Source organism: Indicator indicator, chromosome 11 (genome assembly GCF_027791375.1).
Source record: "Indicator indicator isolate 239-I01 chromosome 11, UM_Iind_1.1, whole genome shotgun sequence".
Lineage (NCBI taxonomy): Eukaryota > Metazoa > Chordata > Aves > Piciformes > Indicatoridae > Indicator > Indicator indicator.
The window spans coordinates 8,878,611-8,904,722 of NC_072020.1; the positions used below are offsets into that span (position 1 = coordinate 8,878,611).

General features: G+C 38.0%; 1 protein-coding gene across 2 annotated transcripts in view; it reads right to left on the bottom strand.

Moving 5' to 3' along the window:
• Positions 1 to 26,112, bottom strand: part of LOC128969780 (solute carrier family 12 member 7-like) — a 63,228-nt gene that overhangs the window by 22,880 nt on the left and 14,236 nt on the right. For both annotated transcript variants that reach the window (XM_054384698.1, XM_054384697.1), the window contains 12 exons: positions 23,935 to 24,029; positions 21,040 to 21,162; positions 18,355 to 18,501; positions 17,651 to 17,705; positions 15,519 to 15,649; positions 13,673 to 13,914; positions 11,444 to 11,655; positions 7,636 to 7,803; positions 6,076 to 6,174; positions 5,349 to 5,406; positions 3,233 to 3,407; positions 437 to 555 (listed from right to left, as the gene is read on the bottom strand). In XM_054384698.1, the coding sequence (XP_054240673.1) occupies positions 437 to 555; positions 3,233 to 3,407; positions 5,349 to 5,406; positions 6,076 to 6,174; positions 7,636 to 7,803; positions 11,444 to 11,655; positions 13,673 to 13,914; positions 15,519 to 15,649; positions 17,651 to 17,705; positions 18,355 to 18,501; positions 21,040 to 21,162; positions 23,935 to 24,029 (1,624 nt within the window). The remainder of the gene's footprint in view (positions 1 to 436; positions 556 to 3,232; positions 3,408 to 5,348; positions 5,407 to 6,075; positions 6,175 to 7,635; positions 7,804 to 11,443; positions 11,656 to 13,672; positions 13,915 to 15,518; positions 15,650 to 17,650; positions 17,706 to 18,354; positions 18,502 to 21,039; positions 21,163 to 23,934; positions 24,030 to 26,112) is intronic.

Genomic DNA, 26,112 nt, shown 5'->3' on the forward strand with positions numbered 1-26,112 from the left:
CAATTCTCTCCCCCAGCATGCTAAGGGGCACTGAGCGCTTCCTGAGCTGCCTACCAGGGTCAACCCATAAGACATAGGATAAATTTCCAAGACCAAATCAGTAAAATAAACTTCAGTTCCTACCCTGCAGAATTGTTTTGCCTGTCTCCATTAGATATACTTCAGATAAAATAGCAGGAATTTATTTCAATGTCCAGGTTTTTAAAAGTTCAATGCTAGTATAAATACGTTCAAGAGCTGTCACAGAGAGAGGTTTCATGCCTAGAAATTAGCTCCAGCCAAAATATTTTGTTCTTTCCTATTATCTCCAACATCAAATAGAAATAAAACTTAGGAGAAAGCAAAGCCTAGAATGCCTTTAAAAATAAATAAAGATTAACCAATTTAAAAGATACTATTTAATTTAAAAATCACAAACCACCACATTGATACTTACATTGAAAGAATTGGTGCTACACTGTCCAGGGAAGCTATCAAAATTCCTATTTCACAAATACCAGCAGTGAGAAGCAAAGCCCATGTTGGTTCTCCATTTGCTTTTCCATGACCAAATACCTAGACCAATTCATGGAAACAGTAAGGGTCAGGCAAAGTTGTTCATTACAGCTATGAAATATGTGCAGATTGTAAACTAACTGGAACCAAGAAGAAAAGTGGAGTAATCTGTACTACAAAAAGTCAAACAAAATTGCAAACCCATGCATTTACATAATGTTGAAGTACTATTGCAGTTGCTGTTTTAATCTAAAGTGACTTAAAATCCACATGGTTACTCTATAAAAAGCTAATGTACTTGAGGGCATTTTTTGTAAGGAAAAAAAAAAAAAAACAAACAGACACCAGCTCAGCACTTGCAAACTTAAATATTGACCTTTAGAGAGGATTTAGGTAAGCCTATGATCCTGCACAAAACCCTACTAAAAATCATTTTGCATGTGGTAATCTCTTCTTGGAGATAATTCTATCCAGCTATACTGGTGAAGCAAAATGCTTCAGCTAAAGTTCCAGCCACATTTAATCTCTTCCATGCAATTAGAAAGACTTAACCCTCCCTCCCATTTTTCACAACATCCTTCTTTCCAAACATCTAGGTTCTTCCCCTCATTCATTCTCCGTATCATCTTTTTCCCTTAGCTCCTGTAATACATCAGTCTTCCTTCCCTTATATCAAAAAGCCATTTTCTCTGCTCATGTTTCAAGTCTGTTTGGTTTTTGTCTTCTTAAGTATGTCATACCCTTTCCTTTTTACTAAGCTGCTTTGGACTCCATTCCTTCATTGTCCCTGTAGCAGCTGTATCACTCCAAAACTGCAAGCATTTCTCAAGTCCCAAATCCCTCTTCAGACATCCTTCTTCAGATATCCTGCTTCTCCTGGATTCTCTTCCCCTCACTTTCTAAACCATATAGAATTTTTCCTTCTGATTCCTCAACTCCTTCTGAATCCAACCCTGATTAACCAGAACCATGCTCTCACCAAGTATCAAATTTTTACTTCAGATTCAAGTGAAGTTTTTTCATTTGTCTCTCTCAAAACAGCCCAACATACACAAATTCACTGCATTATAACCCCTTCCCAGTCAAAAGTTAAATTCCATCAAGACTCTGTCCCCCCACACCAGCATACTTAGTATATTTACTTCCAGTTACAGATCAAGGTCCTGCCAGTCAGGGAACACATCACTGCTCAACTGTCAAACAAAGCAGCTGCACGTTTGATGTTCTTGCATATCCTCATCATCTTTCTCCAACACTGGTAAAAAAGCTGCTCTTAAACAGAGGGAACAGCAGTATAGCTTTCCAATGAGCAAGCTGCCAAGACTGTATGGGCAGAGCAGCTCAAGACAGCAGAATATGAGACAGGGCAGTTGCATTTCCTGCTGGCAGCATTATTGCTGTAAGCACTGCTGGCAGAACATACAGGCAATTGCTGTCATTTTATCTTGTTTGCTTCTTGATTCATTAACCCTTCTGGCTCTGGCTCCTACCAGCAACACCAGCATAAATTTCCAGTGACCACTTTTCCCTTTTCTTGGGCTAAAGGGGAAGACCTAGGACAAAATATTAAGGATACATCCATACTGAAACTAGGATTTAGCAGACAGAGCAGGAAAGCAGCAGCAGGAGAATGGAATGAAGTGATTAAAGACAGGAAAAAAAGCTGGCAACAGCAGTATGACCTACTTTTAAAGAAAACCAACCCAACCCCTCCCACACACAAATGTAACCATTCCCCCCCCACAAAGCCACTAGCATCATATCTTCCACTTTGCTTCTCAGCTATTCCAACCATCTCTGACCCATTCCTTGTGCACTCCTTCCCCCTCTTCAGAAGTCATCTCCTTATTTTCTCCTTCCCACATATCCTTTATATCTGTTTCTCCCCCTTCAGTGCCTGGGCTACCTCCAATTCCTTTATGTGCTAAATTCAACAACTCTGTTCCCCAAATATTCATTTACTTAGACACAATCCTGATTTTCATTCTTGAAGCTGGTTTTGGTATTTTATCATTGTGCTGTGCTGGCTACTCGTTAGAAGTTCACCTCAAACTGCCAACTGCAAACTCCATCACAGAAATCATAGCTTTGCTCTCTACACATCATATTTTTTCAAGTTTATTTATTCTGAACTCCAATCTAGCTTTTGCAGATGCAGCCTAAGAATTGTGTTAAATACCTTCTATAAAATCTATCTTCTGTTTTCTACCTCCCTTACTCACTTCTTTGAGAAAAATGAGTTACTTTTAAAACACACACAGGGATATTGGAACAATCTTAATGTTCAGAGTCATCTTTGTTGACTTAATTTAGCTTACAAAAATTAATACAAATTTTAATTGTATGTCTGATATAACAACAAGCATCATGCAGTTCCATAGTGAAATTAAAAAAACCCAACTATATTCATACGTACAAATCATAAACACAGCCTGGAGTTAAGACATTCAGTTGTTAGTTATTTCTTCATTTATTTGCATTCACAGAAGACTTACATTCTCAGTTCTGAACCACTAACTTTTACATGTAAAGACAAAAATAATTGAGTTGCATTGCCCAGGCGTGCAGGACAAAGTTCAAACCTTGTCCTACGATGGCTTGATCTATTATTGTACACTGATAAACCTGAGCTGCAAATCTTTTCCTCACAGTCCTACAGAAATAGGAAAAATATCTCTCCTGTCAAAGCACAAGACATATTTGATACAGTCTAAAGAAAAAAAAATTGAAATCTCACTTGAATAAATGGTACAATGCCATCTCTTGCAATGGCCTGCAACAGACGGGGTGCACCGGTGAGACTCTGGAGACCAGCACCACACGTTGAAAAGAATGAACCAATCACAATAACCCATGGGGAAGGCCAGGCCAGAGTACCAACCACTAGATTTCCATTAACTGCTTCTCCAAACCTTAGAAAAGGGGAGGGAGAGAGAGAAAGGGGAAAAAAAAAAAACCATTAAGCATTAAAATGACTTTTACTATGGCTTCAAGCACTTTTCAACAACAAACCCCATGTCACAATATGTACTATAGGATTTCCCAACCAATGTATTACAGAATTAACAGCAACAGCTAAGTTTGTACGTGTGCATGTTTTAGATCCTTGTAACTACTAGGTACTAGACTGCAGAAGCCTGTTCTACAAGTAATATAGGTATACCCTGGGGCATAATCGAGAGATTTGCAAAGCAAAGTATTGGCCTCTCCTTTTAATGGTGTGATGCTGACATATGGACAATACAGAAACTATTAGACACAACCATCTCAAGTTATCTGCATGCCTTTTGACTGCCTTGCTACCTGCTGCAATTTTTAAGTGAACATGGTAAGAGCAAATTAAAAGCTACAAAGAAAAATTAAATGCCTTATCTCTTCTCAGACTTGCTCTTAAACAGGGTCAAAAACAACATAGTAATTGGGTCAAAATAACAAGCCTGTGTTCAAATTCTTGCATATGCCCAAGCTTGGAAACACGGCTACATCTTACTTTCAACAGACAGAAAAAGAAACCATACTCTTTAAAAATACAGAGGAAAAAACCCAGTATTATCCTTCTATGTTTGTACTTAAACAGCTCCACGCTCATTCCTAATTCAAATTCTAATGCCTGTATTTCAGTTAAACATTGTTTCTACTCAATGTGAGAAGCTGAAAAATAAACACTGAAGGGTGTACAACCCACTTTTTCCCATGGCAGATGTGACAATTCAGGAGAACTACCCCAAAAACCAGTCTTTAAATCAGATTTAAACCTGTGCATTTTACTGTTAACATTGCATTTCAACTACACAAGAACTGGCAGCAGTACAGATGCAAGAACATGGATTTGATGCTCTTGCTACAACACATCATGCTCTAGAGACAGATCACCTGCACTCAGGGCTTGCAAAAATACCACACCACACCTTCCCCCACCAGTAAATTTCAAATATGGTGTTTTCCAAAATTTGGATTTAGTAGATACTGGCTCTGCATTCATTGATAATTCAGAGTTCATTATTTCTGAAGCATCAGCTTGATTCAGTTTGTATACATACTTTGAAGAAAGAGAAATCAGAGATTTTCACTGATACACTGATCATTTTAAAAGTAAAATTAATCCCTTGCTGCTTCTTTTATTGGCTTTGGTTAGAACCTAGCTTTCAACTAAAGGTTTGCTTCTAGACTGAAGACTGTGTTTTGAAATAAGCTGTGTCAGCATCATCTCCATAACCTTCTAAACAACGGCTCAATGCCACTGCTTCATCATCAAAAGCAGTGAAAAGAGACCCAGACACCATCAAGGAAACTTGCCAACAGATTCATTTTAGCCACCTCAACTTTTCCTAGGAGAGAAACGTATCAAAACCTGGAGATCTGGGTTCATGCCTATCTCTGTTACATTTATTACCTTTGTGCTTCATACTGTACCTCAAATATCCTCAAGCACTTATGTGGGCAAAAACTGACACAACTGCTGATCATTTGAAAACAAGCAAAATAATGGCACATCCCATGGAAACTATATGCCTGATGCTGCATTGCAGTCTCCTTCAGGAACTCTTCCTTGTCACATAACTGTCAAAAATATTGTCCTGTCTCTGCTCCTCAGAAGCATGTTACTTTTCCAAAAGTAGTACTACTCTCTTTGCCCTCACCTATCAGCTCCACAGAGACCAGCAATGATTTTTCTTTTGAGAACATTTTATTTTGCAGTCATCTCCAGTTTAACTGATAAGACTTTCCTTCCAGTTTTAACCAAAGAAAAACAGATCACATGGACATTGCCCAGAGGAGCCACTATTAAGTCCTATGAATATAACCCATGATCAGACACACTTCCTGTGAATAAGAAATTGAACATGACTTACTTATCTCTTAATATCACTCCTTCTATACAGGCACCAAACAACACTATACAGGAAAGATCTGTTACTGAGAGTGAAGGAAAAATAAGCTATAAATAATCATACAGAAAGAGAAAGCACATCATTTTTCACCCAGGGATGAAAAATCAAAGTGTCCGTGATAATGAAATAGGATAGGTTGTGCTGGTTTGGTTGTTCTGTGGATTCTTTTTTAATTCTTTCATGCTCCATTTTAGTTTATGGTCTCTACAACTGCATTTGATGTACAGTTAGTTCATGAAATACTGAGGGTAACCAGGTCATACATCATGCAACAGAACAGACAGTTTCTCTTATATATAAGCATGTGTGTCTTCTAGGTATTGAAGGACTATCAGTTTCTATTATTGGTTTGCTTTAAGACTTTCACTGATTATACCCAAGATTAAGAGCAAAGCAATCTGCCAGCTGAAGCACGATGCTAAAAATCTCTGCATCGCTTAATTAAAACCACCAATTGTATCATGGAATTCAAAGCACTAATAGAATATAGAATATATCTATATATATTTATAAACGCAAACAAAATTTGAGATTTTAATAATATTTGGGTTTCAACAAATATTTCTTTTCAGTTTAGATTTCATTCATTTTATACTCAGGCAATTCTAATAATGTTTCAGTGCAAAACCTACACTGTTACACCTACAGAATGCACACCAGGAAAGAGAGGTCACAGCATAAAGGATACAAATAAAAGATGTAGTTGCAATGGCCAAAATTGTTCCAGTAGGAATAGATTTCTGAGCATCCTTAAGATCTCCAGATCTGTTTGAACCTGCCATAATACCTTCAGAGAGAACAAATTTATGTGTCATAAAACCAGTTAACACTAGCTTCATGAAAACAGCTAACAGAATAAACACATTTTAATTTAAGCCTAATTTAAAGTGTCATTACCAACGGAACAGGCTACAGAAATGTATTATAATCCTGCAGAAATCCTCAAATTACATATTGTATTCAGAAGCTTATGTTACCATCCATGGTTGACTGAATAAATTCCAGATAATTTAGGAAAGGAGGAGGAAAAACACCCAAACAAACAAAAACCCCCCAAAAAAACCCCACAATAACAACAACCACCAAAAAAAAGAAAAAACCCAAACACCAAATAACCAGAACCAGACAAACCATGCTTTTGAAATATACCTTCTTAGTTTTAAAAATAATCATGAAATACAGGAGTAGCAAAATGTTGTGGTTGAATGTTATAAACTAATGATTTACCCATTTCAGGCAGTGTGACCAACTGCACTGTCACCTAAATAGAGCTATTACCTATCTTACTGCTAAACTATTATTATGCATGCATTATAAGACAGGCAAGCAAATTAATAAAGTATATCAGATAAATATGGAAACAAAATAGAGAGGAACAGGCAGGAAGCACAAAAACGTTGATGAAATCACACGTGCACATCCCCCTCTGAATCAAACAAGAGCACAAAAATACTTTCTAGTACATGCTGTGACAGAAGGGAAAAACAAAATAAACTGCCCTCTTTCCTAGGTTGCCCTGCCCACTGTTGGAGGCAAAAACATGGAAGCTAACATCAAGATGTTCCAGTGCAAAAGCACTGCCAAAGTCCATGAAAACCTAGGCACAAACTCCCGTACCACAATGTGCTGATAAAAGCGTGAAGTACTGAAATGGAAACAATGTGATAGAAGAATACAAAGGGACACCTCCATGGGATATTCTTATAGCAAACACTGCTGCAACTTCTTATCCCAGGTCTGTTTTGTTGCTTTACATCACAATTGTCTGACTGTGACTTTTAAAGAAAAATGTTTCTGCTTACTTCAGTCATATATGACCTACCAAAAGACTGCACAGCTAATCTAACCTTGAAGCTGTACAAAAAAAAGGTCTATTAGGTACAGCTGCAAGACAAGTTTTGGACATTTACACAAATCAAAAGCAGTTCATGACTTGAATGCCTGAATCACCTTAATACACAACTGTTCCCTCATGCATGCATCTTATTTTGGTTAGACATTTAGTAACACATGGAGCTTTTGTTTTCCTTCCATGAGTAGAAAACAGCACCAAACCAATTTCTTGTTTGAGTCCTATAACCCCCTACAATAACCAGCTATATCTCTCTAGCACCAGAAGGTTTGAGGTACGTAAAACTTGGACATACAGACTTTATATCATCAACAATCAGTCACATATTACCAAAAAAAAAATATTTTTTTCAGCTGTAAGTACACATCCACACTCAAGAAAAGCAGTTGCATCTACCTGTCACAGATGGGAAATAAATCCCTACAAGCATTGTGAAGTAGGTCATGATGTCTGTAAAAACATAAGGGAGTCCACTCATTTTTGTCTCTTCTGATCCAGCAACTGATGGATGGTCTTTTTTCTCAACTATTGATCCTTTTTCTGAATAGGCACTCCATAGATTATCTACAAGTGGGGAAAGACCCAAGAATCAGTCTCAACTCTCTGTTCAAGGATTTAAAGTAGTGACAATCTTTTGAAGCAAGAATCACGATGCTTCTCCATCAAGTCAAAAAACAGCAGGTCAAAAGGAAAAATGCTTCTTAGCAGTAACTTCAGTACTCTACTGAATAACCCTGGACAACAGTTCAGGACTCAGCTGAAGGTGTTCTACATGGTGACAAAAGCAGAGTAAGCAGACTCCAGAAGAGAACTGAAAAGAAAAACAAACCAACCAACCCAAAAAATCCCCAAACAAAAACCCACAGAAAACCAACCAAACAAAAAGCCAGCAAAAATCAAACAAACAAAAAAAACCCCACAAACAAAAAACCTGAAGCAAGCAAAAATGTGCAGAATGCAGCTCAGATTCCCAAACTCAGGATGCTTGCTTGGTGAAGATCGACAGGTCAGCAGCTTCTGAAAGCTTACATTTATGGAAACACTGCTTGTATCCCTTGAGAAGATGGTGAGAACAGCCAATACTGATTCTTATTTTACAGTGAGACAAGCTGTCCTATCATGTGTTGAGAAACAAAGTAGACATTCTCCCTCCTTATCAGAGCCAAAGGATTTTTACACCACAGAACAGAAAACAATTCCTGTGGACTTCCAGGATGATGATCTCATAGCCAATTTCCATCATCCAGTACAACTTAAGGGAATGAAATACAATATCCTTAGTTTTCTTCATAATAGCAAGAGGTTACCTTGAGCACAGGAGGAGACTGCATTTCTATAAATGTCCCAAGATAGAGGGTTCATTGAAATGAAGAGGAACAAAGTGAGCCAGAGGTAAAACCAAAGCCATAAAAGAAAGAGTTAATTACTACCACTGCTACTGCTAGGGACTTGTTATTATTCATGGGCATGTTTGGTCAACTCTTCGTAGAATGATTTACTGTTGGCACAACAGTCAAGGAAGGTGCCTAACAAATGCACACTTAACTTGTACAAGTGCTCAGTAAACAGTACAAGGACTCCACACATGCTTCCTGAGATGCTCAGGCATGATATCTGAGTACTCCCGGTCACAGCTAAACAAACCTGCAAGTGCAGAGTCTGCAGCTGCAATGTCTTCACACAAACCATGACACAGACCATCAGTAGAGGAAAATCCTTGAGAAATTGTTGTCAGTCAAGTTCAAGTTCACATTAGGCATCAGAATGTGTGCTTGCAATCAGAAAGCAGCACATGTGATCCACTCAATGTGTTCTTAGCACTACACGGCTCTAGGACAGCTTAAATGCACCTTTACACAGCAGTGCTGGTTCAAAGCAACAATCGGTAAGAAGAACTACAGCACATTTTGCCCAAAGTAGAAAAAAATCAGCACTTAGCCTGAAACCTGCAAGAACAGCGAAACACCTGAGCTAACTGTGTTGACCTGAAATTTTACTGCTAACCAAGGACTGAAACATGACAAACATGAGGCCAACTTCCTAAAGAGAGTTTCAGAGAGATCAGGAAACTAAAAGTTCACAGGTAGCATCTGCACATGAACATTCATTGAAAGTAAGAGCAACAGACAGAAACAGCAAACACATGGGTGCTATTTTTGAGTTCTGACAAAGCCAGCATCATTTCACAGGGTTTTTTCCCCCCTTTGAGTTTTGAGGAACTTGGCAAGTCTCAGCATAGCTTTTGTAAAAGAAAAGTTGTTGAAAGCATTCAAGTTCTTTGAGGAAAACTTAAATTAAGGTGATCCACTTCATTAGGTCCACTTGCATTTCCCACATTTCTGACAGATTCCTCACCCAAGGAACCTATAGCAATCATAGGATAAGAAAAACTTCAAAACTTCTCACACAGATAAACACACCAGAAGAGTTTCAGAGACAGAAAACAACTAAATTAATGTAAATGCAATTTTAATAATTCAGGAAAGCGACCAATAAGCTTCCACAAGGATTGGTAGCAGGATGTAACCAGTGCTCTCCAGTAGACTCAAACTGGTATACAGGTGGTACTCAGATACTCAAAACTGTAAAAGCAAAACCCATTGCAACACAGAAAAAACATACTGCACTCAGTGAGTGGTTGTTAGAGATCTCCGCATCAAGAGGTAACAGAACAGTGAAATGCACTTTTACACACCACTGCTAGTTCAAGGCAATACTAATTAGCGAGCAGAATCAAAGTACATTTTCCCAAAAGACAAAGGAGTACTCAGCTGAAACATGCAAAAACAAAACAGCAATTCAAAGCTTACACCATAGCAAAAAATTAGAGCACACAGAGGTCTTCTGAAGGTGAAAAGGTTCAAGAAAAATGTTTCGTGCTACATTCACTGCAAATAAGCATGTGGTAAGTTACAAAATGCACAGAACAAGCTAAGTCACATTTGTTGTAACAAACAATTCAGCTGTAAAGAACTTCATTTCTCATTTAGGAAACTGATTTTTATTTTTTAAGCACAAAAATTTAAATTCAGAGAAGCCTATTGCCTCATTTAGTGTGTTTTTATGTATTCATACACTTTATAAGTGATACTTTAAACTGAACTACTACAGCAGTAATGACTGCTTACTTTCCTGTGCAGAGCTGCATGTTTACATTCATCAAACCTTATTTTAAGGAGGAGTAGGAAAGAAGTATCAAAACATTGATTTTTTTTTTTTTGTCCCCAGAAATATTCTTTGCATACAATCCAATCCATCACCTATTCAAAACGAACCTTATGACCCAGTGCAACTGCAATCCCAAGCTGCCACAACTGTACAGGAACATAAACAGAAAACCTGCACACTTGCTAGAACATCTCCTGTCCAAATTCTAGACTGGAAGCTAGAAAGACTCTTTTTCTCCAAATCCATCATCACATTGGACAAGCCACATGACTTCATTCCTCAGTGCACCCCTTATAACGAGCTTCTCCTCAAGGGCAGTTTGAGAATGTGTTAACAAAGAGCTTACTGAAGTAAGCGCATTTGGCATATAAAGGAGCAAACCAAGTTTTTAAAAAGTCAGCTGTGATGAACACTTTCCTGCCTTTTTTTTTTTTTTAATAGAACAATGGCTTTTGAAAGAATGGCTTATAAAACTCCAATGATGCAATTAAAGCATTAAATACTAAGCTTTTAAAACTAGATAGAAACTTTATAGCAGTTGCTCCAGGTAGCAATGTTGCACACAAGCAGATTAGAGCGAAAGAAACAGTGACAGGCTAGACCTGAGGACAGAAGGGCTGTACCCTGACCAGAAGCATATCGAAACCCTGCTAGTCTACTGGGGAAAAGCAGTACTCCAGGATGGGCTGCAAGCATGTTGTGGCCAAAGTCAGCCTGCTGTAGGGATTTACTGCAGAGGCCAAGGATCTCTAAAACTCTGGGTTTATGGAAGACTAAGGAGGCTGTGGTCAAGGTATCCTTTCTCAGGCCTGCACAGGCTCCGTCCTAGTCAAGGTAAAGGGATGGCAGACCAGTTGGATGAAGCCTTGAGCCACTTGGTCTAGGAGATGTCCTGCCCATGGCAGAGGGGTTGGAACTAGATGTTCAAGGTCCCTTCCAACTCAAACCATTCTATGATTATCTATGATTACTGAACAGCTACAGGCCAAAGGAATAACCTTCAAAAACGTTCAAATGGCTGTGGTTTCCAACTTACCAGACAGAACTCCACTCATTATTCCTGGAATTCCTTGAATTTCTGTTACGTTATTGAGATTAAAGTAGTCATCACAGGTAGCATTAAGCAAAGGACTATCACAGAAGAGGCTCCAAAGAGCTGTAGTCTTGGTTTCATTATTGCTCTCAGTTAATTTGGCACACACATCAAAGCTGCGTTTTGACAGGGTACGGTTTCCAAGCAGACAGATGCTACAAACAAAACAAACAAAGCCAACTGTGATCCTTCAATATAGTCTTGATCATTAAGACATTTTCTGTCCATTGGACTTCTTCAGAAACATGTTATAGTATCCATATTATGCCCTATACTCATCCACTAAAACAGAAAATAGCCTCTGCATATAAAACTATCAATAATCATACTTAAAAGAGTGATTATACATTTCTACTTTAAGATATTAATCAGCTACTTTGCCTTATGATTTATTCCTTGGAATATACAATCAAAACAAGCAGCTTAGCCACTAAAGAGACTGTGATTCAGTCAGTCCCCCAAGAAAGAAATGAAATTAAATTATATTTAATACAATGAGCCTGACCAAGAAAATATAACAGTAAGATCAAGCAAGCATGTCATGCCCTTTTCTAACAAATATTTAACACGGCCCTCAAAAATATTAAAATCCAAGGGGTAGGAAATAAGCCAGGAGGGCTAAACAGCAAAATTTAAACACATTGATGGGAGTATAAATGAAAAAAAACCACACAGCAGGAAGCAATTCAAAGACTCCAAAACAAAAGAAAACTATAAAACTCAGAACACTTTCCAAAACATGAATTCATAACAGGAGAGACTAGGAAGGATCTAGGAGCACTTCTACATAAAAGATGCTTAGGAGTAATCTTTGCCAGGCTTGCTTAAGAATGAAATGTATCTAACATTTATGAAGGCAACAGAAGGAAAAAAAAAAAAAATCACATAAAACATTTGTGTTAATCATGTAAGAGCATAGTACACATCTGATATGTCTGAAGCTCAGTTACAAAGCTGATAAACAGTACAAAGATACAATTTGGCATTAGAACAAGTGTGCTGAGTCAAACAGAAGCCTGTCCTAGTGCAATAGACTGTTCTTGATAGCAATTAAGAGCAGACTCCCTGAGTACAGGACACCAGCATACACCATCACATGGAAGCTGAGCAGATTTAAGAGAGCACTGGTGATTAAGAGAAAAAAAAAACCTGCCACTTGTCTTGCTCATTTTACTTCTAAATTGCTATTGATTTGTGGACCCTACAGCAGTATGTGTGCTGATTCAAATGGGAAACCATGAGGTAAACTGTTTAACATCTATACAATGGCACAAACCTGATGGAAGTTAGCTAGTTAGTTGGGTTAGCATCACTAAGTGGAAACTGGCCTTTATGGTGACCAGCTCACCACTACATCAGCTTCACCATAATAAGAAAACTCACTCAAGCTTCTTGTTTTGAGGCAGACTGGCTAAAATCTATTGGAAAACAACCTAGCAGTTTTATTACACACACCCCTCCCCAAGACAATCACACATATCCTACAAAACAGATGGCACTTCATAACAAAAGTTACCAGGCTATTCTGCTAATCTGCCAAGCACTATTATTCTTTTTCTCTTCTTATAGAAAGACTCACAAAAATGCAACTCACACAATTAAAATTATGCAGAAGCAGCTGCTCTTGGTGAGCCAAGAAAAAATACAAGCTAAAGGTGTTGAGAAGCAACATGCCATGTGTAGCAGTAATAGCACAGCAGAAAGCCTTCACAATTTAACACTGCAATGTCTACATTTTAAGTAGAGAGAAATGGAAGTTACAAAACCCTCCTCATGATAAAGTCTGAAAGCTTTTCATAGCTATGGTTCATCGCCATATTTTATTAAATTTATTTTGTTCTATAGATTTTAATTTGTTTAAAAAAAATCAGCTATATTTACTATCAGCAAAAAGCACCTTCCTGTTCTTTAGCTGTGGATGGAATAATAGTCAATAACTTTAAGTAGCAGAACACATTGTCCAGAGTATCATATCTCAAACAATGAAAGATTCAGTAGCAAATGAGCACATAAATGCCTATACCACATAAAACCTACCTTTGAAGTCACTGTGCTTGTATTTTGAACTTGACCTTAAAACATGAGATGGTTACAACAGCTATGCCCTTCCTCCAAATGTGTTTTTTTGTTTGTTTGTTTTAAAATAATCCACTCTAAAGATATTGCACTTACGGGAAGTCAGGCGGGTCAAAAGCAGTCTTAATAACTCCAGCATATATGGCAATGATGGAAAGAATCACACAGGCAAGGAAGACCAGGGCAAGTTTGTTGACATACTTTACTCCCACAAAAACTACTATGGCCATCAGAATGATAATACAAGTTCCATAAACTCTCATGTTGTTCAGCATAGCCTCTGTTTCTTCACTAACCTCTTCTGCTTTAAATATAGCAGCGCTTGGAGAAATGTAGGTCTGCAAGAGATAGGGCAAACTATCAGACATGTGGTAAAAAAGGTATTTGCAAGAAACTATTCGATTGAGCTTCAAAAACCTAAAATTCTACTACAGTATCAGTTTTACTCCTTCACAAACCAGTTCAGCCAGTGATGTGGACATTTAGAAAAGCATAGAGGGAAAAGGAAGGGGGAACTGGAGGATGAAGAAAAAGTAGTTTTGAGAACGAGATACTGCTTCTCATCCAGCTTCTTCTCTCCCCTTCAAGAGTTTTCACTCCTCAAATTCAAGTCTCTGACAGACAGGAAAAAAACTACTAAGGACATGAAGGGATGAGAGCTATTGACAAAAATTAAAAGTAACAAACCCAAAAAATAGCTCACTCAGCTCAAACCAGACAAATCTTTCCACTAATTTGAAGCATTTGCTGATTAATAACTCCATGTATTGAAATAAAATATGGTGACTCAAAAGCATTAATAAAAGTAGTTTAAAAAAATATCAAATGAAGACACCTTAAACACCATACCTTGAAAAAAAAAATGTTTAATGGCAAGTTTATTTTAATTTTTAATCTGGAGTTGCAACAGCACAATTAAGGTTCCCATGACAAAGCTTAGTCCTGTGCTAAACCAGACAATTTAGAACACTGAGATTTCAAACAGGATCCTCTTACGTATCTCTTCCTGTGATTTTGATCTGGATTCTGTCTGCAAAGAAGTTGGAGGCACAGCTTATAGGACTTACACTGATAAATGCAGGTGAAAAAAATGTCTGTACTATACGATAAAGATATTTTTACTCCTTCTAACACCTTTACCAAAAAACCGTGATCTGCAGTTCATAGAGTCATAGAATGGTTTAGGCTGGAAATGACCTTAAAGACCATCTAGTTCCAACCCTCTGGCCACAGACAGGGACATTTTCCCCTAGACAAGGTTGCTCAAGGTCTCATCCAACCTGGTCTTAAACACCTCCACAACCTCCCTGGGAAACCTGTTCCAGTGTCTCACTGTAAAGAATTTCTAACATCCAGTCTAAATCTGCTGTCCTCAAGCTTCAGTCCATTCCCCCCCTCATCTTATCACTACCAAATTAAATCTAAACACTACCTTCAAAGTCTACCTGTTGATCTGATGTTCTTTTCTGAAAGAAGCTACTGACATACTTACCATTTATTTTCCCCCTCCAGTCCTATACTTTTAATCACAGAATTATAGGTAAGTTGTACTAAAATTAATTTTTCCTTGTCACTCTGTAGGTGTACAGCAGCACAGGCATAACTAATAGAACATCTGGTATGCAAAGCATGTCATATAAAGTGCAAGGTACATTACATCTGGTAGAAATTACCAAGTGTAGAAAACAAGTAGAATTTGGTAACTAAGTAAAGCAAACTTACATCAAAACAGCCTTAATTTTTGTACTGCTGATCAGAATTCTCTGAACTTTTTCAAAGTCACAGGCATGAGTAAATACTAACATACTGGAGATATTAGTATCAAAACAATTCTGGAAAAATTTTCAGAAATCACCAAATTAAAATGTATTTTAGGGCAAGTGCATTCCTCAGTCTCTCAAAACAACCCAAACAATTAACATTAAGAGAAACTAGTACTTACCAATAAAATTTCAATGGTACCAAGAATGTACATCGCTCCTGCAAAAGTTGTGCCCAAGTAGAAACAAAGTCCCACTGCTCCACCAAACTCTGGCCCCAAAGATCTTGAAATCATGTAGTAAGAGCCTCCAGCTGTGAATTTAACAAAACCAAAAAGACTCCAGCCCTTTAGATGAAGGATAGCAGTAGAGCACAAAAATTTGAATCATTCAATCAACAATCAAAATAAGTACTGCCTGCATCTCCAGGGAAACATCCACACCAGAACTGTACTCAATGCCCCCAAAGTGAATATCCCCATGTATATTTGCTGGGAAACAACTAAGGAAAAAAAAAAAAAAAAAAAAAGAGGGGAAAAAAATCCACAACTTGAAAATAATCTAAAAGTAAATTATGAAAAGGATATGCAGGTACAAATAGATGTGAATCAATCTTTTGTGAGCAACTTGGGGTTAGAAACTATCAAATAATAAAATTGCAGAGTAATTTATTGGAAATAGGGACAAAATAGAATTTGTCTCACTAATACAACACTCTTGTTCTTTTCTATATATGTAACCATTACCACTTTTACTACAGGCATTTTTTTCAGTACCATTTAAAAAGTGCAAGGGAGGGATTGCTTTTTCTTTTCTACTCATACATTATTGATTCTGCCCTTGAATTTTTCAGTTCTTGCTCATATTTCCTATATACATGCAGCATCTTTAAGTCATAAGACACCCACCTCCATTTTCACTGTACCACTTCCCTTGCAACAAGGCTCTAAAGTTTCAAGCTGTCTACCTCTATCTAGAATTCCCCCAACCCCTTTAAGGCCTGCTCCTCTTTTGTCCCTCCCTCTATCTTTTCTTAAACTCACATCTGTCCCACTCATGACAACTGAGGAAGAGCGAGCAGACAGAAAGTGATCTGTTTTAAATCAAGATACACAAGCCTTGTGCAAAATTAGTACACAAATAAGAAATACACTTCCAGTCAAAGGGCAGTCTGAAGCAACTTCAACATGAACAAACAAGACATTGACAAAATTTATTATGCATTACCAGTTCTTTTACTAACTACAATGCTGCTGCATATAACAAGAGAGAAGACCCTGTTGCTCAGGTGGTCTCTCTTACTCCTAGCTTCCTATCTCTGGTTTTGAACTTCAAGCAACATTTATCCAAGAAACTGGCACCACCATTAAAAAAAAAAAGTATCATAAGAACTGCCAACTTCCAAAGATTTGTGACACTCAGGTGCTAAGCAAAACCTTTACACTGAGTTTTAAAAATATGAGGAGAGGGAAAAAAAAGCAGAATATTTTTAGTTATCTGGGCAGTGATTAGAATAACTAGATTTCATAACTGAAGTATTCGAAACTATTTTCTACTTTATTTACATTTCCTATATGGTACTCTACCCATGAAATGCAGCCATTCTACATCCTGCACAGGTTTAGCATTTACTTTTGCCTAACCACTTAAGTATCAATTCAGGAAACTTTTACTAAACTAGGGAAGCACTAAGACTAAAAATCATTTTAACTTCATTAAGTTTATTGTTCAGAGGTTCCTAAAGGTTTTTGGAATTAATTAGCTGAGAAACTGGAAAGAATAGGAGCATCGAAGGCTAACTGATTGCGCACCTGAAGAAATCAGCTTCATCTATTTATCCTGAAAAATTAAGGAGATGAGTATAACTTTGAGCACTTATATAGAAAAAGATTTCTACCAGCAGGCTGGCTGCTGTTCTTGCAGAAAGCAATATAACTAATTTCAGTACTTAGAAATGGAATCTGGACAAATTCAGTTGGAAAACATACCCCACCCCCCCAGTCAGCAGTGCTATTTGTAAGTTTGCACAAAAATTCTGCTTTGCATGAACATGAATCCTCCATAGTTTAAAATGTTAACATCTTTCATTCAAACAGAATCAAATAGTCAATGACAAGTGTGCTACAGCTCAAAATTCCCAGAAGGTCTGGTCAAAACAGTATCTCATCTTAAAAGTCATTTATATACCAGTTAAAAGAAAATGTGCTCTTGACAAAAACATTACTTCTGATATCTCAGACTACAGTAAAATTTATCCCAGCTTTAAACTTCCATCGTTTTACTATTTGCTATTTATGATAAAATTCTTCATTACCTGGAACTACACCATTTGTTGCTATTGCACTCATGGAAATTGCTGTTAGCATGGTCTGTGGAGAGATGAAATAGAGAGAATTTAAAATGCCACAAATTTTTTCAGAAAGACAGGGCAAGATAAAAGGATCTAGGGCAAGCTGGATTTTTAAACATTCCACTCCCAACGTCGTTGCAGCAACCAAAAATGATCACATCTTTGGTTAGAGATATCCATGTAAATTAAGCACTAAATTCTTCAGTGGAAGATTCAGTCTGAGACAGTCTTTAAGACAAACTAAGAGAATACAGACCTCTGGATATACTCAAAATAACACACTCCAATTAAAGTGACAAACTAATCAAGTGTTATTGTTATGACAATGTGATGTTCTAGTTGTCTCACATTCCAAAATATTAATTTATGGACATAATGTTGTGGATTGATTTGTAGCCTATACTTCACTTGGTTCTGGAAAGCAGATCCCAATAAAAAACATGAAATACTTGCCAGAAGCTGATTTAGTAAAATCCATATAACAAATACTTCAAGCAAAAGCTTAATCAACTCAAGAGATTCTGAATAGGCTAGAATGGCTTTTCCCATGCATCTCAATTGTGCTGATATTTTATCAGTATGGAGAAATCTTTCTCTGCTACTCAAACTAGAAGGCTGCAGTAATGCTGTATCAGAGATTTGCCAACAGTAAAAAAAGATTAACTTACACAAGCACAGCACATGAACACAATGATGAAAGACTCCAGAACTCCAGCTGTTCCCACAATCCACGTTAAACGTAGGAAAAGGATGACTCCCAAGATATTTTGCAAGCAGGGCAAGTACACACCAATAAAAGTGCCCATACGTGGAACCTGGAAATGAAGTCACAACATTAACTCCTCTGCACTAAACTTAAGTCCCTAAGCATTTCCTTACAGAAACACTTATCACAAAGACTCCATGAACAAATGTCAAATGAAACCGAAGGGTAGCTCGAGAGTGCCCAGCTTTGCAAATATTGTTAGGCTATTCATTCAGAATGACTCCTGAAAGACAGAAAACTATTTGTGACAGCAAACCCTCTTGATGCATGGGAGTTCAGATTAAATATTCATAGGGGTAGGACACCACTTGATCTGTTGATTTAAAAGCTTTACAAACTCCCCCACAGCAGGGGGCTTGGAACTAGATGACCCTTGTGGTCCCTTCCAACCCTGACTGATTCTATGAAACTTCCTTCTGAAATATCAGTTACAGATTACTGTTGAAGAGAAACTGCTGCCATAATCAAAAATATAGAGTATCATCTCCAAGAAGCTGATCACCAACTGCCCTGCAGCTGGTCCACAAAAATGTTATTTAAAAAAAAAAAAAAAAGAAAAAAAGACAGACAAGGCATTATGGCAAAGCCAGAAGAAATGCAGAGCTGACTACAATTTGGTTTTGCAAAAGCTGTAAAACCTGCCACAACGTAGTATATTTGTTTGTACTCTGTTTGCAGGTGATCATCATGGGTCAAGACCTACACAAATACACTCAGTCTTCATCACTAAAAATCCAGCCTCCTACAGTTCTGAAGAAGTCAGGCCTTGAAGCACTCACCTTAGAAGCAATAGTTACATACAGTAAGCTTCCAGATACAGAAGTTCTTAAATTACAACTCAGGTTGTGAAAAGGGGCAGTCCATTTAAATATGCGAGCAAACAAGCATTGGTGCTTTAGAAGTTAAAATTAAGAAAACACTAAAGTTTAAGTACTTAAAGGAATCATGGAAACCACTAGACTATAGTATTTTTAGCATCTTGGGCAATATCCATGCACAACATCAATGCTACTGTCTCAATTATACCACTAAAAATGTTCCTCTGCCAGGCTACTGTTGAGCCATCACTTAATTCCAGACATGGAACTGAAAAGACACATGCACAGAAATTGTGTTTTCAGGCCAGCATATGGTGCTCAAACAAGGTTAAGTACACGTGAGGACATGGTGTTCATTTGGCTGATCAGCTCCAAAGGGACTAACCCTGTGCTGCATTAAACAGCAGCTGGATAGAAGACAGGGATCACAGTAAGGATCAAGTCAGTCGATCAGTGTTGGGGTTTCTACATCTCAGGCTGTACCTTCACAAATAAAGAATAAGCACAAGAAGACAATAAAAAAAAAACCACACAGCAAAACCAAACAAAAACACCACAAAAACCCAAACTCACAAACAAAAAACACCCCACACAAACAATTGCAGGATAAGCAGAACCCTAAGACAAATCTCATTTCTCACCCTTGCCCATTGTCCTGTTACTAACTTCCTGTATTCGTCAAGTCCTCATGCAAACAGTTCCACCATAAATCTCCCTTTCAGCTGAATGAGCTCCAGTTCTGACCTTACTTTCAAGCACCTTTTTTCCATCTGCATCTTCTGCTATGTTTCTTTTACTCATTCTTATGTGCTTCTCCTCCTTTCTCCACAGCTCAGCATAAAAACTCCACAGCAGCACCCCTTTCCCTATACAAATGGACTCACAGTATGCTCTCCTTTTCCCAGCACCTACCCTAAGTTTCTTTATTTCAGTCATCATGTTCAAACACTTCCAGATCACCACCCCTCCTTGACTGCAAGTTTTTTGACTTGCTCAGGTCACATATTTTTGATCCAAGCTTTCTTTCTGAAACAGTTCCCTGCTTGCAGGGGGATCAGTCCAAAATCTAATTGCAGACTCCAACTGCTGCAGACTTCCCATTTCTTCAGAGACACTTCGGGTATCCAGTACACAGTCATTGAAGCTGCCATCCTCTAGCAAGTGTGTTTAGGGACGTGCCAAATAGCTTTTGCCTTTCCTTACTCCACACCCTTCAATCATATTTCTTATGTAAGCAACAGAATGTTTTCTTGAAATATGTCCATTAAGTTTTAAAAATACTTACTCCAACACAGAGAAATGTGAAAGCTACTCATAAGAACTGCTACCATGTTAACAAGAGCAAATATGCTTTGAAGGAATGATCTGTTTCATCACAAGTGTTGCTTAAATTTCAAACATAGGTTAAAAAAAACCCAGCCAACTAAAGTGTATTAACAAACCAGTAAAAAAAAAAAAAAAAAAAAAAAATCGAAGGAAATCATACTGTATCCTCACTAGAGGTAGAGAAAAAAGGTGCCAAGGCTCATACAAGGACAGAAGGAAAGAAAGAGCAAACTGGGGGCACTACTGCCCTTACAGCAACATCCTGCTAAAACAATGCTAACAGAAACAGTGAACTAATACACTTCCTACTGCAAAGTGGTTTTAAATACAGCATTACAACACTTGCTCCTGGTTTTAGGCATCCACATATTTTCTTTTTAGGTTGAAAAATGCTCCTCTCTATGGCTAGCTTTGTTTCCACAACTTATTAGAAGTTTAAATACCTTGACTTCCTTTCGCTTGCTGTCTTCATCTGCTTCATGTTCCACCACACCTTGAGTTAGGTTAGTGTAGTTTGCTAGTTTATTAAGAAGAGATGACACCATGGGATTGCTATCCATTTCTTCCTGTTGGGATTTTAAGAATACAGGTTTTATTATATTGTTTTTAAGTCATAGTTCTATGATACTATTTCAAATGCACACTCAACATGTCAGTCCTGATTCACCAAAACCCAAAAATTAACACGACAAAATACTAGTTAGCTTTCAACCAGGAAGAGTTCTAAATCTTTTCTAGAAAACACATGGCTATCTTGCAATATTTATTCCACTTTTTTAAACTCTGTCTTGCATTCTAGCTGTACAAACTGCACATTGTAAAGGAAACCTAGCAAAAGGTGATAGAGATAAGAATCTATTCTTGTCACAAGACAGTTTTTAGGGTCAAGTCCAGCATCTTGCTTTTATCTAGAGAGTGGCCTCATGTAATTCCCTCGAGCACCAAAACACTCAGAGATCACACTGAAGTCTATTGTTGCAAGCTTACATATTTTGCACACTACTTTAGAAGTATTAATTTGTTGAAATATGCATATCATATTTAATTGCACACATGTAATATCATTTGACAAAAGTTAAACCATCTTTCTTTAGCCAAATATCTGATGCAAAACAAAAGCATGCTGAAACAAAAAATCCAGGGGAAATACACTAAAAGGATTCCAACCAGATCATTCATTCATGTGTGCAAATTCAAATACTGGAAGGAAGGAAGATCAGGATTGCCAATGGAAAGGCATGAACTAAGGCATCTCTGCCTGAGGCATTAGGTCATGATAATCATGGTTACAACAGCCATGCTTCTTGGTAACAGTTTATACAAACACAAATTAAACACGTCAGATGAAAACATGAGATGAATAACTTTGTAGGAAACACTATGAAACATGTTTACTACAAGAAAGATTCACCTCTACAACAGCAATGGTGATAAAGTCACTAAAAGGCTTTCAAGGCAACACTGCAACAGCAGTCTATAATCTGAGATACGTGAAAGACAGTCATTGTACCAACAGCTATGGATTTAATGTCAGCCACTATTGAAAGAAACTGATACAAGCACATGTTCAAAGAAGATTAAGGACAAAAAGCAGCTATGGTCAATTTAACAACACTGAGTAATACAACAGCTAGTTTGAACAGTATGTTATGGACACTGCTCAGTGGAGTAGAGCTTGAAGGACAGAAACCCATTACCATAGTTTCTCTGAAAAAAGTATCAGGTAATCACATACATGACAAAGAATTAATGACCAACATTATTTTGATCCTTAGCACAATCTTCTCTAATACTTAGTGAAAAAGAGTAAACACACTTTATTTGGGTCATGCAGAAAAAAGGAACTGAACGTTCACGTCCTGTGGGCAAAGGTATTTGAAAGCAAAAAAGAGAAACCAAAGAGGAGAAAAATAAACTAGTGGGTAGAACACAGCAGCAAGATGGCCAAGCAAACAAAGCAATAAGCAAGATGCTTCCAGCAAACAGCAAGCAACATAAGAGTAGTTGATACTGCTGTAGCAGAAGAACTTAGGTTAAACTTTCCTAGAAGTACTATTTCATTGCAAAAGCAGCACTTAAATGTACCATATCAGTATACTTTTTTTTCTCCTGTAAATGACTGCAATCATTCAGTGAACTGAACACACATTATAAAGTAGATGCTTGTATCTGCTGCCTCCCTGGGGCGAGGGTCAAGCATGTAAAAAGAAAACTTCCCACCCTGGTTCAGCCCTGGGTAGATGCAGGGAGAGCAGTGGATGTTGTTTTTCTTGACTTCAGCAAGGCTTTTAACACTGTCCCGTAAGATCTTGTGGGAGAGTTCAGGAAATGTGGCTTAGAAGAGCGGACAGTGAGATGGATCAAGAACTGGCTGAACAACAGAGCCCAGAGGGTCATGATCAACAGCACACTCTAGTTGGTGACCTGTAGCTAGTGGTGTTCCCCAGGGGTCAGTGCTGGGTCCAGTCCTGTTCAACATACTCATCAGTGACCTGGATGAAGAGACAGAGTGCACCCTCAGCAAATTTGGTGATGATACCAAAGTGGGAGGAGTGGCTGACATGCCAAAGGCTGTGCTGCCATTGAACAGGATCTGGACAGACTGGAGAGCTGGGCAAAGAGAAATCTAATGAACAACATCATACATTGGCACAGCTTAGGGGCTGACCTGCCCTGGAGCAGGCTGCCCAGAGAGGTTATGGAGTCTCCTTTTCCAGAGATCTTCAAAACCCACCTGGATATGTTCCTGTGTGTCCTGCTCTAAGTGATCCTGCTTTGCAGGGGTGGTAGACTAGATCTCTGGAGGTCCCTTCCAACACCTAGCATACTATGATCAGAAAATAAAATAGCTATGGCATGCTCTACACTGTAAGTAAGTTGTGGTCAGATTGGTTTAGTTTCACTGCTTCATGAGGTCTTTAACTTCCCCTGTTCAACATAATAGTATTGCTAATCCTTTTAAAATTGGATACTGCTTTGTTAAAACCACTAGATTTAACTCCCAGCAGCTTTTGCTAGCAATTTCTAGATTCTAGCCCAACAATTTTAAATACAAAACTTCTTTCAGATCTTCACATCAGCACATACAAAAATTTACTCTTCTTGCCTGTACAGATATGCTAAAAAACAAAGGAGGGCAGGGGGAATAAATCTTAGCCTTTTGTAACATAATTCAAATCCACTGAAGTCGAATGTTAGCAAGAACTAAAATACTGAAGAGCTGCTAACATGATTTCCCACACACACTAAATTTCAAGAGACAGAAAACTGGGGTTGGCTTGTTTTGATCATTTCACTTCAGTTGGAGGTGAAATGTGTTTTGGGGATATTGAACTTACCTCAAAGAGAGCCATATTCTTCCCTTCATACACGTTTCCTCTGTCCATCTCTGCACTGTTAATAAAGGGACTACTTTCCCTGGCGACCCCATCTCCTAGTGGGAAAAGGGCAACAATTAGAAACAAAAGGTTAAACCCACAAGGTACACTATCACAGAAATAGTCAGGAAATACTGGTTTAAAACTGGTTCTAGGTAATTCTGGAGGTGGCTGCCAAACATTGTTGCCTTCGTCACGGACACATGGATCCAACATCCCCATTTAAGGAAGTTACATTTACTTGAACAGTCTAACCTTTGTATAGTGTTCTGCCTCTTCACTATTAGTTATTGTTCTTTGATACATACACTGATTTCTCCCCTCTTCCCTGACCCATCTTTCTGGTTTACTTAATAGCACTCAATAATAGAGCTTCACATAAACCTTCTGAGCAATAAGAAAGAACACAAACAAAAAAACCTAACCAACCAAAAAAAAACCCAGAACAACCACCCCACATACCTTTTCCTTACTTTGACTCCCTCAAAAAAATCTCTAGTAGTCAAGGCAGGAACATATGAAAAAGCCAGTGTAAAAGGAATTATCTTGCAAAGGTTGTGGGTACTCTTCCATGACATGCTATACTTCCTCTATTCATTGAAACACAAATCCCATCAGAAGATAAATCTCATTAATCCCCTGACCTGCACACCTCTCAAAAAAACACTGCATCACTGCTTCCCAGCTCATGCAATACAGGAGTTATGTCCTGACACTGTCACAACATTGGTGTTTCCAAACAAGTACTCTTTTGCCTACGTCCCCTTCCACCCTGCCCCTGCCAGGCCCCCTCGACACATGAAGTCTCAGAACAAAGCTCTTGCAAACATGGACAGCAGTCTCAGCATAAAGCATTACCTCAGTTGTAGTAAAGACAGAAATAGATCTCAGTTCCTCAAGCAGATGAGTGACTACACTCCTAACGAACTTCCTACCACTCTCCATAGCTCCCATGGCATCAGTATACTTATCAGTATCTGACATGGAAGCCACACACTACTGTGAGACTCAAAAAGATAACTACTGCCCATTAGGGCTCTTCTCACAACCAAGAGAAGAACTGTGATGGAATTCACCCACAACTACTGTTCTTATCCACTTTATCTCCTCCTATCCATATTACCAAGCTTTCACTCTTCTGTTTCTCTACAGTTCATAATTTGTTGCCCATTGCTTCAAGTCCTACAGTCTGGCTAGGTCCCCCTCCTTCAAAAATGCTCAATGCAAGGTCAGCAAAAGGAGCACTCAAAGAGCAGCACCTCAAATTGTTTCAGAGTTCATGGAACATCTGGTTTGGCACAAGATTGGCATTTATCCTTTAATTGGCTCCATCATACTTAGAGAAAGGTTCAATTAGTTTTTCCACAGACAACAAAAGCAACTCTGTCCCCAAGCAATCACCTGCTGATTCTTCTCATTATCTTGCTAAAGCATACAAGCACTTAGAATTTCTTCATTAAGACAATGCACTTTGTCCAGGACTTCTGGAATAATGTTTCTCTTTTAGCTCCATTCCTTGAAATGACCACATCATTTTTGGTAAATGTTTTACATAGCATTCATTAAAAGCTACATTCCCACATTAAAATAAAAAATAAGGTTTCTTGATGTCAAAGACCACACATCTGCTGATTTTCTCATCTACTGACAGCTGGTAGCTGAACTTACTATCTAATTATTACTACTCCCTTTAGGGTATTTGCAAACCTTTCAAAGAGGATTAGTCATCAAAAGTGACCCAGAGAATTTCAAATATTGTTTTGCATTCATGCAGAGTATAGTATCACTGGAGTTACTTCCTCAGTGGGTATCATTAAACTAATCAAAATATCAAAAGGGTAGCCAAATGAATACAGTGACTCAATAGTCACAATTCCAAGGTTAAAGATTATGGTTTTGTCTTACCAGCTCTGGACGTAAAAAAAAAAAAAAAAAAAAAAAATCAGCATAACAGCACTGTAAAACTGTAGGTAGAGTAACAGTGAAGTCTCCCTTTGTGTTTGTCCAATATAAAAAAAAAAGCTCAGAACCCAATGTCTGCAACAAAAGTTTTTTCAAACACACCTAACAGACTGTGATAGTTTGAACCAACACACTGATACACAGACCTCAAATAGGAAGACAGAACTCTGCTTTCCT